Source organism: Rhinolophus sinicus, chromosome 3, assembly GCF_057876585.1.
Source record: "Rhinolophus sinicus isolate RSI-liver-muscle chromosome 3, RSI-T2T, whole genome shotgun sequence".
In the NCBI taxonomy this organism is placed as follows: domain Eukaryota; kingdom Metazoa; phylum Chordata; class Mammalia; order Chiroptera; family Rhinolophidae; genus Rhinolophus; species Rhinolophus sinicus.
In genome coordinates this window covers 190,306,080-190,321,876 of record NC_142503.1, presented here as the reverse complement: position 1 = coordinate 190,321,876, position 15,797 = coordinate 190,306,080, and the positions used below count along the sequence as shown (strand labels likewise).

General features: G+C 46.5%; 2 protein-coding genes across 2 annotated transcripts in view; one reads left to right on the top strand and one right to left on the bottom strand.

The window, feature by feature from the left end:
* Positions 1-3,249, top strand: part of NRDE2 (NRDE-2, necessary for RNA interference, domain containing) — a 36,323-nt gene extending 33,074 nt beyond the window's left edge. The window contains exons 12-14 of the mRNA XM_019744867.3: positions 124-262; positions 2,340-2,411; positions 2,893-3,249. Coding sequence (XP_019600426.3) covers positions 124-262; positions 2,340-2,411; positions 2,893-3,018 — 337 coding nt within the window. The 3' untranslated portion in view covers positions 3,019-3,249. The remainder of the gene's footprint in view (positions 1-123; positions 263-2,339; positions 2,412-2,892) is intronic.
* A 1,271-nt stretch (positions 3,250-4,520) lies between these two features.
* On the bottom strand, positions 4,521-15,797 carry PSMC1 (proteasome 26S subunit, ATPase 1). The gene is made up of 11 exons (XM_019744885.3): positions 15,710-15,797; positions 12,602-12,655; positions 11,953-12,049; positions 10,102-10,226; positions 9,718-9,903; positions 9,441-9,569; positions 8,476-8,572; positions 7,268-7,457; positions 6,646-6,797; positions 5,836-5,990; positions 4,521-4,834 (listed from the first exon to the last, which is right to left on the bottom strand). Exons 1-11 carry the CDS (start codon positions 15,710-15,712, stop codon positions 4,700-4,702), a joined length of 1,323 nt encoding a protein of 440 aa, XP_019600444.1. The 5' UTR covers positions 15,713-15,797; the 3' UTR covers positions 4,521-4,699.

Sequence of the window (15,797 nt, the reverse complement as noted above, 5' to 3'; positions counted from 1 at the left end):
AGACCCGAGGGCCAGCGCTGCCTCGGACGCACTCTGACACCCGTTATCACGAACGTATCCCTTCCTCCCGCGATGTCGGGGGCGAGGACTTGTCTCAGAGTTACATGGGCCTGTGTCTTGCAGGGTAGATGGCAGAGAGGTCCACACCACAATTCCTGAGACTGGCTTGACACATCGGATCAAAGCCCTGTTTGAAAATGCGATACGGAGTGACAACGGCAGCCAGTGCCCCTTACTATGGAGGATGTATTTGAATTTTTTGGTAAGAAGATACTTAGTGTTTCTGTTTGTATGCAGCACTGTTTCTTCCTTTGTGAATGAGGAAGTGCAGGCGTCCAGGAGCCACTGCGTGGGAGAGCTGGCCACCGTGAAGGTGCAGGCTGCGGGGCCCATGCCCTCCCGTTGGGGAGAGAATTGTCAACCTCACTCCGGTCTGGGCAGTTGACCCACAGCACGAGGGCTTTCCGTCCTCATGTCATGTGTGCACGAGGGTCTGTGCTCAGTCTTTCGTGTGTGTGAGGCTTCGTTCCCAGGTTAGTTCTGGAGACTTGTTGGCGGGATCGGAGGCCAACTTGGTGACCGCTACCAGCCGTTTTGCTCCTTCGTTAGCTGTGTCTTCAGGTCTGTGCGTGGTCCCGGTTGGTGCGCCAAGATGCTCCCGGTCTGCCTGAGGAGACATGCTTTCACCCAGTCACCAAAACGGGGCTTAACGGGGTGCCGTGGGAGTCGCCCACTGGTTAGATTTCAGCCCTGACTTGGGGATTTTACAGGGAGTCGTGGTTTGTTCAGATGAGGACATTTAGGAAGGTGAGGAAGGAGGATGTAGAGAGCAGGTAGTGGCTCGTGAACGTTTCTTCCCATTTAAGGCTCTGCTCTAGTGAGAGGGAAAAAGTATCTACAGGGCCACGTCTTAGAATGTGAAATCCTGAACGGAAAAAACAACGGTCGCCACCAATCTTGCACCTGCCATTGAGCCCTGCTGTACCTGATGCAGCAAAGGTGTCTTCTGGTAGCCAGTTGAGACCTCAGAGCAGTTCTCATTTGAGGCGGGCCAATTCACAGGAACCTGGATTTGCTGGGTTCTGGGATCATCTCTCACAAACACAGTGGTTGAGAAAGTATCGTGATACAATCCTCTTTTCTTCTTTCAAAAGCGGGGTCAAGTCCTACGTTTAGTCCATATTTTCGGAGTATTAATATTTTGATGTGCGCAGGAAGGACAGCTCACACTGGCTCCTGGCCTGTCAATCCAGAGGTCTAGTCTCAGAGCGGCCGAGACTCATGCCAGTGGGGGAGACGAGTGCCCCGCCATGACACTGGCTGTGTGTGGCAGGCACTCGGGGGAGGTGGCGAAGGCCTGAACTTTGCCTGAAGCAAGGTTATCATCACACATGCTGGTTACAGCCCAAAGATGGTCTTGGTGACTGTGGGAGATAACCGGAAAAAAGGGAAAAGGAAGTAGATAGAGCTCCGGAGACATAGGTTGGCGTCTCTGGACACCATTGCCAGGGTTTCTGGGAAGTTGGCCAACAGCCCTGACAGGCCCCATGCTAGATGCTGAGCATCAGCCACCTGACAGAGACCTGGAAACCACTAGAAGGTTCTCCTGTGTGAACGGGAAGTCTAGGGTGTGTCGGTGGAAAGCCCAGAAACACTTCAGCTCCGTGAGCTTGGCTTGTGCTAACAGCTGTGGATACTGGCCACCTGGGGAGCTGCCCGCATGGGCTGTGAGTGCCTGGAGGGGCCACCAAGCGACCGGTCCCTTCCTGGGACTTGGGAGAGGCCCCAGTGGGCACCGGCTTCCACAGCAGGCGTGGAAAGAACACATGTCTGTGAGTCGAGACCAAGGATTTTATACTTAGGGTAGAGAGAAAACCTGCCGAGTATCTGCCCACACTCAGACTAATTCCTGACTGAAAGTGTACTTTCAGTGTGGCAGATTCTGGAGTCCTGGTTCTCATTTCTCTAAGACAGTTTTCAGAAAATGGCAAGTATGAAATATTTTCTCTTTCTGTGAAGTCATCAGCCTTACCGCACACATGGCCTCGGTCCAGGCACTGTTACTAGTGAAAGGCGTGAGGATCCACAGGAAACGACATAGAGACGAGTCCCCACGCTGGGCCCATTGGTGGAGGGAAACCACCCTACACAGCAGTGGCCCCGACAGTGTCCCGTGGGCCATAGACACCCAGTAGCCACTGTCACGGTGCCAGGCTGTCCCCACAGGCTGGCTGACTGCCGCTGAGGAGCCACTGTGTGGGTCAGTACAGGGGTGGTTTCTATAGCCTTAGCCTCCCCATTTCAATTAATGACTTCTGGTTTTTTTCCCCTTACCTCAGGTTTCCTTAGGGAATAAAGAAAGAAGTAAAGGTGTGTTCTACAAAGCGCTGCAGAATTGTCCTTGGGCAAAGGTAAGTTCTAAAGGTCATAGTACCTTCAGATTTCCCAGGACCTTCCTGCCAAGTGTCAGTCTAGCCAGTGTCATCGGGGACAGGGCACATCCCAGGCCTTTTTAGTGAAGCTGTCCCGTGGAGCCTGACCTCTGGGCATGTTTCCTCTCCCTGCACTGGAGCAGCCGATTCCCAGCATTTGCCCAGAGTTCAGCCTGGGTGCTGAGTGTCCCAAGTCTGCCATGCAGAGTGCACGTCAGGAGACGTTCAGAAATCAAACCAATGGCGATTGCAATGTCTGCCAGCAGCTTCTGGTCCCACGTTGGGAAGAGGTGGCCGCACGTGGCCACTCCCTTCCACTCTGCCTTGGGGTTCAGTCCTTCCTGCAGTGTGCCGTTCGGACAGCGGAGGGCATTGCGGGCTGTGGAGGGGGCAGCAGGAGGGTGGGCGCGCTGGGGACCGGAAGTGGCTGGCTGACGGGCGGTGGCCCTCCCTGCCCTAGGTGTTGTACATGGACGCTGTGGACTACTTCCCCGATGAGATGCAGGTGGTGCTGGACCTGATGACCGAGAAGGAACTCCGAGTGCGCCTGCCCCTGGAGGAGCTGGAGCTTCTGCTTGAGGACTAGGGACCAAGGCGGTCGCCTGCCGTGGGAGCCAGGATGAGCAAGACGGGTGACACACACGTGTGAGCGTGTTAGCAGACCCGTGCTTTTTAAGTTTTTCTAGATTATTTGTGTCTGGGTTAGCAGTCTCTCACCTCTTGCATTTTTTGGACGTGACACAAAAGCTATCATTTTACATATTATATATGTGACTGTGTATATATGTACATAAACAAGAATTGGGCCAAGTGATAACCTGTTGTGGTTGCTGTGTCCTGCTCTCCCTCTGCCCAGCTAGTGCCAGCCCCACCGTGGTGAATGGACCTGCCCTGCTGGCATCCTTGGTGGTCCTGCCAAGTCCTTTGGGTTTTGCAGATAAGGTCTGGTGAGTAGGAGATTTTGCCCTTCCAACCAGAACAGTGGGGAGTCATTTAAAACTTGGTGTTCTGTACTGTATCGAGTGTAGTTTCCTGTTATTCCCTGAGCCTTACTCAGTGATGCCTGTGGCCCCGCAGCATCACATGGGAGCTTGTCAGAAATTCACTCAGGTCCCACCCTGCAGAATCAAAATCTGCACTCAAATAGGACCCTTGGGGACTTGTGTGCACATTAGGGTGGGGAGCATGACCTGAAGAAACAGTTTCCTGCCACAGGGGAGCCTGCCAGCAACCACCCACCACAGCCAGCCCTGCCTGAGCTGTGCTGAAGGTACGCGTTCCCGTGGTGTGCCTCAGTATTCAGGTGGGACGGCCCCGCCTGGCCGCCACCTTGTTTTGATTTGTAAGGGTATCCGGCTTCACTTGGGCTTTTTAAAATCATGCTCTATAGAGTTGCTGAAGAAAAATTCCTTCGGCACCTCATCCAGAGAAGCTAGTGTTGTGGAGTAGGATTTTGGCTGGAAACTGATGGACACTGGGGGAAAGGAGGGAAGGCGACACAGCTGCAGCACTTGGTAGGGCGGTGTCTCGGAGCATCCAAGGAAGTGGGCCAGCCAAGTGGACGCTTGCTGCCCACTCACTGGCGTTAAGACTGAAGTGTTCAGAAAGGAAAGTGCAGGAAACAGATGGAGCAAAGGGGAGAGGCCCTGACACATTTGTGGGTGCTCTCGAGCAAAATGAAGTTTCTGAATCCAAGAACAAGGACAGGCAGGGCTGGTATGACATTCTCCATCCCTGATCTGTTGAGATTTTTGGGAAACCTCAGTCTCTTAGCACCGATATTCTTTCCTGCCCCCAGAGTGCTGAGAACGCACAGCTCCACAGACCTTCCAGAAGGGAAAGCTGTTTCCTTCTGAAGCCACAGCCACATGAACTCAGCGTTTACTGCTAAAGAACCAAGATAGCTGGTTCTGCGGTTATGGTCATTTCTTTCCCATTAGCTGCTGTTGCACGACTCTACCGCCAGCTCTGGGGCAAGGCACTGAAGTCTGCACGCTGTTATCACCTAGAAGCTTCCCTGACTCCCGATCACCCACTTAATTGGGGGTGAGTGGCAGGTGTGGCGGCTCCAGAACCAGGATGAACTGCTTGAGAAAGAGCATGCTTTATTGGACAGGGATAACTGCACATCATGTTCAGAAAGGTACACAGGAGGTTTTGCTAATGAAGAGCAACTGGGACGTGGATTCCTCTGGGCATCTTCCCCAACTTCATCCCTCTAAGGGATAGGGCACCCCAACCATTTCCTGGAAGGCAACTGTGGTTTGCTAGAGATAGAGCCCCTCAGGGGTGCCTTCCTGTTTTTTATAAAGAACATTTTCTTTAGATTTTTTGAAGTCTTCATTTGTTACTTTCATTCTACGTTCTCTCAAGGCCATCAGACCAGCTTCTGTACAGATTGCCTGTAAGAAAGAGCAGGATATTCAGAGAGTGAAATACTTTTATTCTAATAATTCAGAGAGCTACTGTAAGACTCTCAGATTAAACACAAACTGCTCAAATCAACTTGGTGAAAAGGTTAGATTTTTGAAAATATTTTAAGCATTCTAATTATTTTCTCAAAGGATCTGAGGTAGCTTCGACTGGAGTAATTAAGGAAGCGAACTGGCCAGGAATTGAGGCCCTGGGTTCTAGTACTGGCTCAGGTGTGAACCAGCTGTGTGGCCAGGCAGGTCAGTATGTTCTCACAGCTCCACTTTCGTTAAAGGAAGCAATACTTCTGGGAAATAGATGAAATTATACTCAAATTTAGAGGCAACATGGAGTGTACGTCCATTTCATTTGCTGACAGTAATTAAAAAAACACGTATTATGGTTATATATTTAAATTTCAGTATAGTATTCATTCTGATATATTTATTTTCTCAATTACTTGCCAAAAGTAAAACGAAGCAAGAACCCATGCACATGAGATAAAAACAAAATGCTGGTACTGAAGTTTCTCCTTGGTTATGGCCATCAGGACATTTATTCCAAATGGTTTGGCAGAAAACGAAGTGCACAGGAAGATAAACGGGCAAAAGGGTAAATACTTGGTAAAGGAAGGTGGTGGGTCCACGGGTGTTCACTATGTCGCAACTTTTCTGAAGGCTTGAAATTTTTCAAAGTAAAAAAAGTTGGTATAAAACTAAATAATTTAAATTTTAAAAAGAAGAGAGTTTTTCCTTCCGAACTAAGACACTAATCTAGTTCTATAGATGCCAACAACATGCAGTGCGGTGCCATCCCATCCCTACCTCACCGTGGTATTTATGCCCAATGGAAACCCAGGTCTTCCTGTAAAGAGCAGGATGTACCCACATGCAAGGCGGCCAGGCTTTGCTCTGAACACTGGTCAGGACACATCCTCACTTCTGTACACATGTGATAAAACCAAGAGGTACAGTCCAATCCGGGTGCTCACCTTGATGTCAGCACCAGAGAGGTCGTCTTTAGCCATGATCAGGTCATCCAGGGTGACGTCATCAGCCAGCGTCATTCTGCTTGTGTGGATCTGAAAGATGCGCTTCTTGGTCTTTTCATCGGGCAGCGGGAACTCGATCTTCCTGTCGATGCGGCCTGCAGGTGAAAGGTTCTCTCAGCCCCAGCCCTGTGCTGCCCCAGGCGCTGCCCCAGGCTCTGCCCCAGGCAGAGGCCTCAGCCCGTCTCCTCACGTGCACTTGCAGTCAGTGCTTTGGGAAGCAGGTCCAAATCTTAAAAAGTAAACATTCGTCTTGGTAGTTTGTAAATTTTTACATTTGAATTCATCCCATTTAAAAGAAATCCTCTCTGCTATCTTCAGAAAGAAATGAAAGGAACAGTTCCTGAATGGCACCGTTAGTGCAAAAGAACAGATCAATCCTATTTTCCAAAATATTATGAAAAAGAGTAAACAAATTAGCTGCTGCTGCTTTTGGTGTTACATGAATGTGGAAAATGACCCTGAACTATCAGATGAATTCTTCCGAAACAAGTTCTTGAGGCTTAAAAGGGAGTTTTGGGGAAAGAAAAAATCCCAACATAAGACTGGAATTGAAAGAGCCAAGCTGCATACACTACATCCCGCTCTTAATTATAACTGAAGGGGACGTAATTTGGTAAGTTATTCTAAGTTTGAGTGCACTACTTGCTTTTATATGTGTGATTTTATAACCCCTCCCAAAGAACACTTAATTCATACACAAATGGGCATAAACACAGTGATTCTCCATGATGAAACAAAAGCAAATTTGACCTGGTCTGATAAGTGCTGGGTCCAGAGTTTCTATTCGGTTTGTAGCCATGATAACTTTTACATCTCCCCTTGAATCAAATCCATCCAACTGGTTCAACAGTTCCAACATTGTTCGCTGAATTTCTCTCTCACCACCAGAATTTGAGTCATATCTTTGGAAAAGAAAGAAGGAAGGAAGACCCAAGTGATCTCCTGGTAAAGGAGAATTATAATAAAACACCTCAACATTCTCGTCTCAACGCACGTCACACCCTCAGTTATTCTAGCAAAGCCATCAGCATACACTCCCAATGGCCAGGTTACACATCACACTATTTTCTTTGTAGCAGTTTTCATGCCTGAAGTTATATCATCTATTCTGTCTCCACATTGGTGTCCCCCAACTTGACCATGAGCTCCTTGAGGGCAGAGCGGGTGCTCAAGGCACGGTTACTGACTGACCAAGCTCCAACATTCACCACTCCTGGGTACTTGTTACCCAGTACTTGGAAGAGCTATATATAGTAGGAACTGTGGCAAACCCATGTGCAGGCCACACAGGGAGTGTCCAATGAGCGCTTGCTCAGAAGAGCTACGTGGTTTTTACCTCTAAAGGATGCAAAACAGGTGAAAGAAAGTCTACCTTTTTGTCCCAATGGCATCAATCTCATCAATAAACACGATGGATGGTGCGTGTTCTTCAGCAACTCGAAACAATTCCCGAACGAGTTTCGGCCCGTCGCCCAGATACTTCTGAATAAGTTCAGAGCCAACCACTCTCAAGAAAGTGGCTGAGGTTTGGTTTGCTACTGCTTTGGCTAATAAGGTTTTACCTATTTTAGATTGAAAAAGACAAAGGGAAAATGTCTCAAGTGCTGTTTTAACTTAAAAACTCTTCTCACTACCACCTTAAATGGACATAAACAACGGGCGATTCCTGTGGTGAAAGGCACGCCACCACTCAGATGTCTGCAGTTCTGTTCTCCCAGGCCCTCCACGTGGGCCGACCCAGCACAGACCCTCTTGTGAACAGGGTTTCAAGTCATTCGTCAAATGACCGCTCTTCCTTTGTAATTTACACAGCAGTGAACTGCCAGGTCCTGGGCTGCACAACTTCCTCTGCTCCGTTAAGTGCATAGTGAGCCAAATACGTCTGTGTATTTTTATCTTCATGCCATTTACTCATCCGATATTACACTCAGTACCAATGGGCCAGGAGAATGAACCTAATCTGAACACAGGATAGCTCTTTTTTAAGTCAGTGGCTATCCGCGATGGCTCTGGTGCTTGACCACATTCCAGATGAATCTATGAGAATCTTCAGGGCAGGGACCAGGCATCAGTACTGTTAAAGCCGTGATTCCAAGGGACAGCCAAGCTAGAGCACCCGGTGTTATTTATTCCTATATACTATTTTTAATAGACTCACATTACTGTTATAAACACCTGACAGTCTTATGTTCCACAGCATATACATCTAGTATGTTCACGTACAGAAGAGATCTCGGGAGTTATAAATGCATTCACACTAAGCAGGCATTTTGGAGGGGGAGTGCCCACTGTTGTGTTTTGTTGTAATCCTTACTCTTGTTTTTGACACATTAACTCTGTGCAGTCTACGATTTCAAGTCTAAGTTCAGTTTCTTAGTGCATCAATTATACAGATAAATCTACTTTTACGTAATAGGAATATTCCCAGAGGAGTAGCTTATTCAAAAATCCCAAAATGTTGCTTAGATCACCTGTTTTAAACTAGGGATCCTCCTCAACAGTTAAGTAACTAACTAGCTAACGCTGTTGCTCTGAGATGAGCCAAGTGCCTGCCAAGTGTCAACCACACAGCATACATACCTGTGCCAGGTGGGCCATAGAGAATGACCCCCTTAGGGGGCTTTATACCCATCTCTTCATAGTATTCAGGATGAGTGAGAGGAAGCTCCACAGATTCCTACAGAAAACACTCAGTGAAAATGAAAGCCTTTCTTACCGAAGCCATCATCAGATTCATGAATTGGCATCATAAATGTATCTCATTTTCAATAAAAACAAGCTAACATGTCAGTTACTCTCATTACAGACAACGTGCTTGACTTCCACCAGCAGCAAGGACGCACTGAAGAGACACCTGTCCCTACTAGCGCTCCCAGCACCCATCCCCTTTCCTAACAGCACCCAATTTCCTTTGACTTTCCAGCAAAGTCAATCTTGAGCAACAGTTAAGCCCTTTCTCACAAACAGAACTTTAAAAAGCTAAAATTCACCCTTTGCAAATTTAAACTATAGACAAGCTGGCAAGACTTTTCTGCCTGCTGTTACCACCTAGGCCATTTCCCAGCTGTCTGAGACGTCGGTCACAGTGGAGATCTGTGATAGCAGAATGCCTCCCCTACAGATGAAAAACCCACAGCCATCCTGAACGCCCACTTCCCCCAACCTGAGGATCAGGGCAAGGGCTGGGATTATGTTCTAGACCCCACCACTGTGTAAGTGCCACTCAGCCTACCCCATACACCATGGGCACTTTCCAGACAGCCACAGTGGAAGTCAACACAATTGGAAACATTATATATTCACACAGGAAATTATTAAACATGTAAAAAGTATTAAGTTGCAGCTGCTGCAAGACCATACAATTTATTATTTCTATTACCTAACTGAATATCAACAAATACAAAACACAGCTGGCAAGCTCTGAGTAAATTACTGATCTGATCAAAAATGAAAAAACAAAACATGCAAAGCAAGTCCGATACCATAAATGAGACAGCAGTAAGAAACCAAAAGTTCAAACCCCCAGCACTGGCTCCTAGATGTACCTTAATTTCCTGGATTTGGTTGTCCAACCCTCCAATGTCAGCATAGGTCTCCTGTGGGGCCTTTTCCACCTTCATCACTGTGACCAAGGGGTCCGTGTCATCCATCAGCACTCCTATCACGGCATGTACCTAACACGGAACGTTAAGCGTTAACACGGGAAAAGGGCATCACACAATTGGTTCACAGTAAAGCAGTACCGATCGCCTGTGGAAGATCCACTTCACAGGACGGTGGGCAGACACAAGAGGAGGAAAAAGCTTTGGAGACACGACTCACCTTGTGGTTGAGCAGGACCGAGCAGCCCGGCTCCAGCAGATCTTTGTCTACAAATGAAAGGATGCTGACGTAGTGTTCTGAACCCACAGATGTAGACACAATGGCGTGATTGTCATCAATGATCTCTTCCAAGGTTCCTACTGACATTGGGGTCCCCCTAAGGTCATCCACCTTTGATCTTTCCTCCTGTGGAAGGATGCGGAAAAGGAAAAGCAGGTTAGACCTATAAAGCGGACAATGCTGATAGTTCACTAGGTTTACAAAGCAATGGTGCTTTTAAGAGACAGCTAGTAATGCATAAAAGCCCGAAAGTTTCAACTGCTTGAATTTCGGGTTTAAGTAGAATTCAATTTGTAAAAATAAAACAGTAATTTTTCAATTTACCTCTTGCTTTTCTTCTAAAGGCTTCATTTGTTCCTGATTTCTAATGAATTCTTCCTCCATGAGAAGAAAGTCTTTAATTCTCTCTAACTTCAATAATTTTAACCGGCACTGAGTGTGAGGTGTCACTGCAATTAAAATAAGTTTTATTATACTTGAATCTTGAAGTTAGCAATTAATGCAATTTATTCTTAAGGGGAAAAAAGTTAAGACTTAGTTGGACAGACTCTGAAAAATTAAAAGTTTGGTGACTCTATTTAAGCAGGTGCCTAAATGCCAAAGGGAAGGAGAGTTGGGCAGTTACAAGCAAGAATGTAAAAATGGGAATGAGGTCTGTGACCAAACAGCTAATATATATGAAATATGCTAACTGAATTGCCTATATATATATATATAAAAAATAAAAAAGTCATAGATCCAAAAGATAGTTTGCTTTGGCTTATTGCTCCCCATAGGAGATAATAAAACAGGTAGACGTACTGTTACCTTGTTGCACACTAGCTGTAACACACCCTCCACTTGTAGGAGGATATTAACGTATGTGGCAAACATTTTTTTCATACTCCTGTGTTTCTTTTGGCTTGACTTCTCATGCCACACAGGAATTTTAACATTTATATAGATAAACCTGTCAATCTTTTCTTTTGAGGTTTCTGGGTTTCTTGATTTCTTCAAAAGATCTCTCCTTCCCCAACGTTAATAAATTTATTTCTACATTTTCATTTATTTACTTATTTTTACATGTATCTATAATCTGTCTGGCAAAAAGCAAGGGGTCCAATTTCATTTTCTTTCAATAGCAAACATTAATAAAAGATGCCAGCCATTTATGTTAAATAACCCATCCTCTTCCCTCTAAAATGTCACCTTTACCGTATAGTAATTAACCCTCTAACTTGACTGTTTTTAGACTTTCCATGCTCTTCTGGGACCTGATCGATCTATTCTTTATCAATACCATATTGCTTCATTACAGTAGATTAATGGCCATGTTGTTTTGCTGACTCCATTCTTAACCTAGCAGTATTTTTTAAATTATTTCATTTAAGCAGGAAGGGACTTGTTTAGATAGGGGTGGGGAGGTATTTGAGCTGCACCCTGAGGGGATGAGCAGCAAGCAGCCATGGGAAGGACTGGGGAAGAACATCTGGAAGCAGTGGGCACGGCCCTGACATGCAGATGGGTCAAAGTGCACAAGGCAGGGCAGTGTGACAGTCCAGCAAGGGCAGTGGTGGGGCTAAGGACGGGCACGGGCTGGGTCGCGTCACCTCGTCTGAGTTTTAGTCTGTGTTCAGTAGGAAGCCATTGACAAATTTTATGTTCAGACACCCCATGATGTGACTTCCAACACAATGGCATTCCATTTCTTCATGAAATAAGTGTGTTTCTAAGTTACTCCAGCTCAGCCTGAATTTTCTAATCTCAAACTGTACTTTTAACACACTAGAGGAGCTGGTTAAAGGAAACTCATGGAGTTTCTTAAAGTGAGACAGTCATATACTGTTAAAACCAAAATATAACCTTTGTTCTAACCTAGCGGAATGCCGCACACAAGAGTTAGAATAATCACACATCAAATATATGGTGATGGAAGGAGAACCGACTCTGGGTGGTGAACATACAATGTGATATATAGGTGATGTATTACAGAATTGTACACTTGAAATCTATGTAACTACTAACAGTTGTCAACCCAGTAAACTTAAAAAAAAAAAAAAAAAAAATCACAGAACTAGAGTTTCAGCCACGCCCCCCCCCACCCCACCCCCATTTCTGGTCTCCACATTCCCACCTCTAAGCTACATACACAGAGTCAATAATCGGAAAGACAGCAAGGAAGAACCATGTCCTTACCCAGTGGCAGTTTGCTGGCGGCATCTGGCCCCTTTGTTTTCTTCTTCTTTTTCCCCACTCTGGTTGGTACGGGAGGTTCATATTTCTTTTTCTTGTCCTGAGTTATCACAACAGCAGGGGTGTGGGGGGGGGAATCACTCAGAAGTCATATTAAAACAAATGTATTCCTTAGGACCATTACCAGATGGTAGGATTTTCCTTTTAGGATGCTATGAAAAACTGTTCTTTAAAAAAATAAAACCTAGCTTTTACATTCCTACAATTCTAATATGTGAATGTGATTGATCTTTTTATTATACACAATGACAGATTATTCAGGAAGGAATAGAGAGGTCATAATTCAGTTACATGCCAAAACTTTGAGTTGATATAATTTGAGACAATTCTTCACATTTCAGGATATTAAACACTAAAATTACAAGCAAGTTCTTTTCACACTTCTGTAATGTTATTTTACACATTTATAAGTCATTAGTTCATAAATTCCTTTTTGACAGGTGAATAATTTTTCTGAATCTGTCTGTAGGCCAGGCTGGTTAAGTAACTACAGGATCATCTATTTTGCATTTTAAGATTCATGAATCCCCCCAGCTGAGATCTATGACATTCCCCAGTTTGCTCACATCACAGCCACAGCTGCCTTCCGTACCTTGTCATCCTTCTTGCCACCTCCAGGGCCATGACCACCACTCTGACTTTGACCCTGTGAAAAAGTCAGAGGTACAAATTCAGAACATGATCCCTTCAAAGGAACATCCCTTTGACTTTCCTGTGATTCTAGGATATTTCCCCCTCATTTCAACATTTCTGAACTCAAGGTGTACTTGTGCACGTTTAGCATGGTAGAATTTCTTTTTTCCTGAAAAGCTGTTAGTAGAGTAATGGTGTGCCTTGTAATTGATTGCATTTTAAATCAAGGACAACTCTATTAAGAAATTGATGTAACTAGTGTATCATAATGAGGCTAAGAGTCTGAGACCCACCCCCCTCCTTGAGGGCGAGGTATAGAGCGTGGCCTTCTTTAATATAAACTACCTGATGACCACCAAGAGTTTATTATGTGGAATCAGGCCATCAAAACTAAATCATTTTACCGATTCAACAAGTATTTATCATTCATTTACTCCTTACTAAGATCACACCAAGATACAGGAGACTTTCATTTTAATAGCAACTTATAAACCACCCCCTCCCATCCCTAAAGCCAGGGGCTCGGCTCTCAGGCGGGTGTTTTTTCCCCAATTTGAAAAACTGAATCAACTTAAGGTATCAAAAACTTAAGTGTATTAATAACAGTGGGATTTCTGGTTTTAGAATACCCTTCAGTACAGAACACTACTTAACGCAATGTCTCAGAAATGATGCCATTCTAAATGAGTAACAGTGAACTTACTCGATTTGGGGGGCTCTCTCAGTACCCTCAAATCACTTCTATGTAGGCACCTCTAAATTAATACATTGCCAGCTTCCCTATCAAGACAAAACCACCTTATCATGGTTACCTAAAATAGTTAAGGTCAAATATATTTCCCCATGTGCAAGATTAAAACTTTGCGGTTTATTCTGAAGAAGGTAATTTAAGGGCTCAGAAATGTTGGGAAAGTTATACTGCAATAGGCTGTCCAAATTACAGGCCTTTAACAATTACTTATACCTCTTAGGGAAATAAGCTGTTGACTGGGGCAGCTAATGTTTGTGCGGTACTTACTATGTGCCCAAGTCTGCACTAGACATTTTCCTTTACTGTCCCATTAATTCCACATAATCCTTCACGGTAGCGTTCATTATTCCTACTTGCTAGATGAGAAACATGCGTGTGCTCTCTCTCCTTAAAAACCTCCAACTACTCCCTCCTGTAGCATTTACAGTGTGACATCCCACCTCTTTAGCTGAGCATGCCTGACCCTTGCCAAACCGGCTGCAGGTTCATCTCCTTTCCAGGTGAACTTCCCAGGTTCATCTACCTTTCTCACGATCCGGCAAGTCTTGCCCCACCGGAGGACGTTGTTCTGAACGGGCCCCAAACGTTTTGATGTCTGGGGCATTTTACATGTTTCTCAGTCTCCACTAACACGTATGTTCATCACTGAGCCTTACTGTATACCACGCATGCACTAAACATTCTCAGGGTTATCATCTAATTCTTACAGACTCTGAGGTTGGCACTGCCATCACCTCTAATTCACATAAAAAACCAAGGCCCAGAGAAGTAACGTCTACTGTCAAAAAGCTTGTTAGAGCTGCACCCAGAAATCACTCAAGTCTACTGGACACCAATATCTGTGTGTTTCCCTACTGCATGGGTACCTGGTACACCACAGCAACGGCTCTAGGAAAGACAGACAGGGTTTGTGTTCTAGCACAGCCACTTACTGTGTCTTGCTTTCTTCCTTGGTAAAGTGAGGAGGAGAATAACCTCAAGGGACTGTTGTGAGGAATAATGAGAAAATGCTGTGAAGTGCCTGGCACATGCTTAGCATATTATCCCAAAGTCCTCAGGAGACTATGTGGTCTGACCTCGGTGTTCACTGCACAGGCTCAACACAGCCCCATCTCCAGCCCTTTGCACTTGCGGTTCCTTCTCTCTGGGCAGTGTTTCCCTCAGGTATTTGCAGAGGCTACTGTCTCCCTTTATTTAGCTCTATGCTCACATCTCACCTTCTCAGAGGGATCTTTGCTGATACGCTACCCATGTAAAACAGCCACCCTGCCCCATTCTATGCTTTTCTATAAAACTGCCACATAACAACGGCCACCCATCCACTTCCACCCCACTCCCTGACGCATTACCTAGTTCTTATTTTCTTGTCTGCCTTATCTAGAATGCAAGCTCCATGAAGGCAGAGACCGCCCCTCAAGCTCAGTCTCCATATCCTCTGCCCGTAGCATTTGCAGTGTAACAGCCCATCCCTTCAGCCTAGCATGCCTGACCCTCAAAAGGGGGCGGCCAGTTTGCTCCACGGTTAGAGCGCGGCGCTCACACCACCACGGTCGCCCTTTCGATCCCCACATGGGTCAGCGAGCTGCACGCTCCACAACTAGATTGAAGACAACGACTTGACCCGGCGCTGAGCTGCCTCCCCCAAAACTAGACTGAAAAACAACGACTTGACATGGAGCTGATGGGTCCTCGAAAAATACAGTTCCCCAATAAATTTTTTTTTCTTACAAGTGCAGGTGTTCAATAAGTATTTGCTTAATGAACTAACGAACAAATGCCGGCTGTTTTTATTACTAACGCACCACGGGACCTTTCCCTCCGAGTTGTTATAACAGCGTCAGTCGTTACGGCCTCCTTCACATGCCCCGCGTGGAGCGGCCTCCCAGGACTCACTGGGCTGTCCCCTCCTCAGCGGGAACGAAGCCTTCCCTGCCTCCCTCTGGTCACACACCCCTCCACCTGGGCGCCTCAGAAACCACTCGTCCCGGTTACGTGAGGAGGCTCCCGTCCCAACTCCCCGCGCCGACCAGCAGAAGAGCAAAACCGGGCAACCTGGCCCGCTCTGCAGCCCCAGTGACCCGCCTGGGGGACCCTTCGCGCCCAACCCCAACCCCAGGTCCCCCGAGCAAGGCCCGCAGGTCCGACCCGGCCCGCGGGGGACCTGAACACCGACTCTGGGAGCCTCCGTACCCCAGGGAGACCGCGCGGGGGAGCGGGCAGGCCGAGTGCCTCGGGGCAGCCTCCTCGTTCCCTTGTCTCGGGCCGCACCGACTCCGTCGCCCCGCGACCACCACCCGAAACCCCTTAGTCACTCACCATCTTGACTCTGCTGCTTGAGCCGCCGCTGCCGGAAGTGCATTCGCCACCGCGGGCCGTCAGAAGCGGAAGTTGCTGCTGACGGACG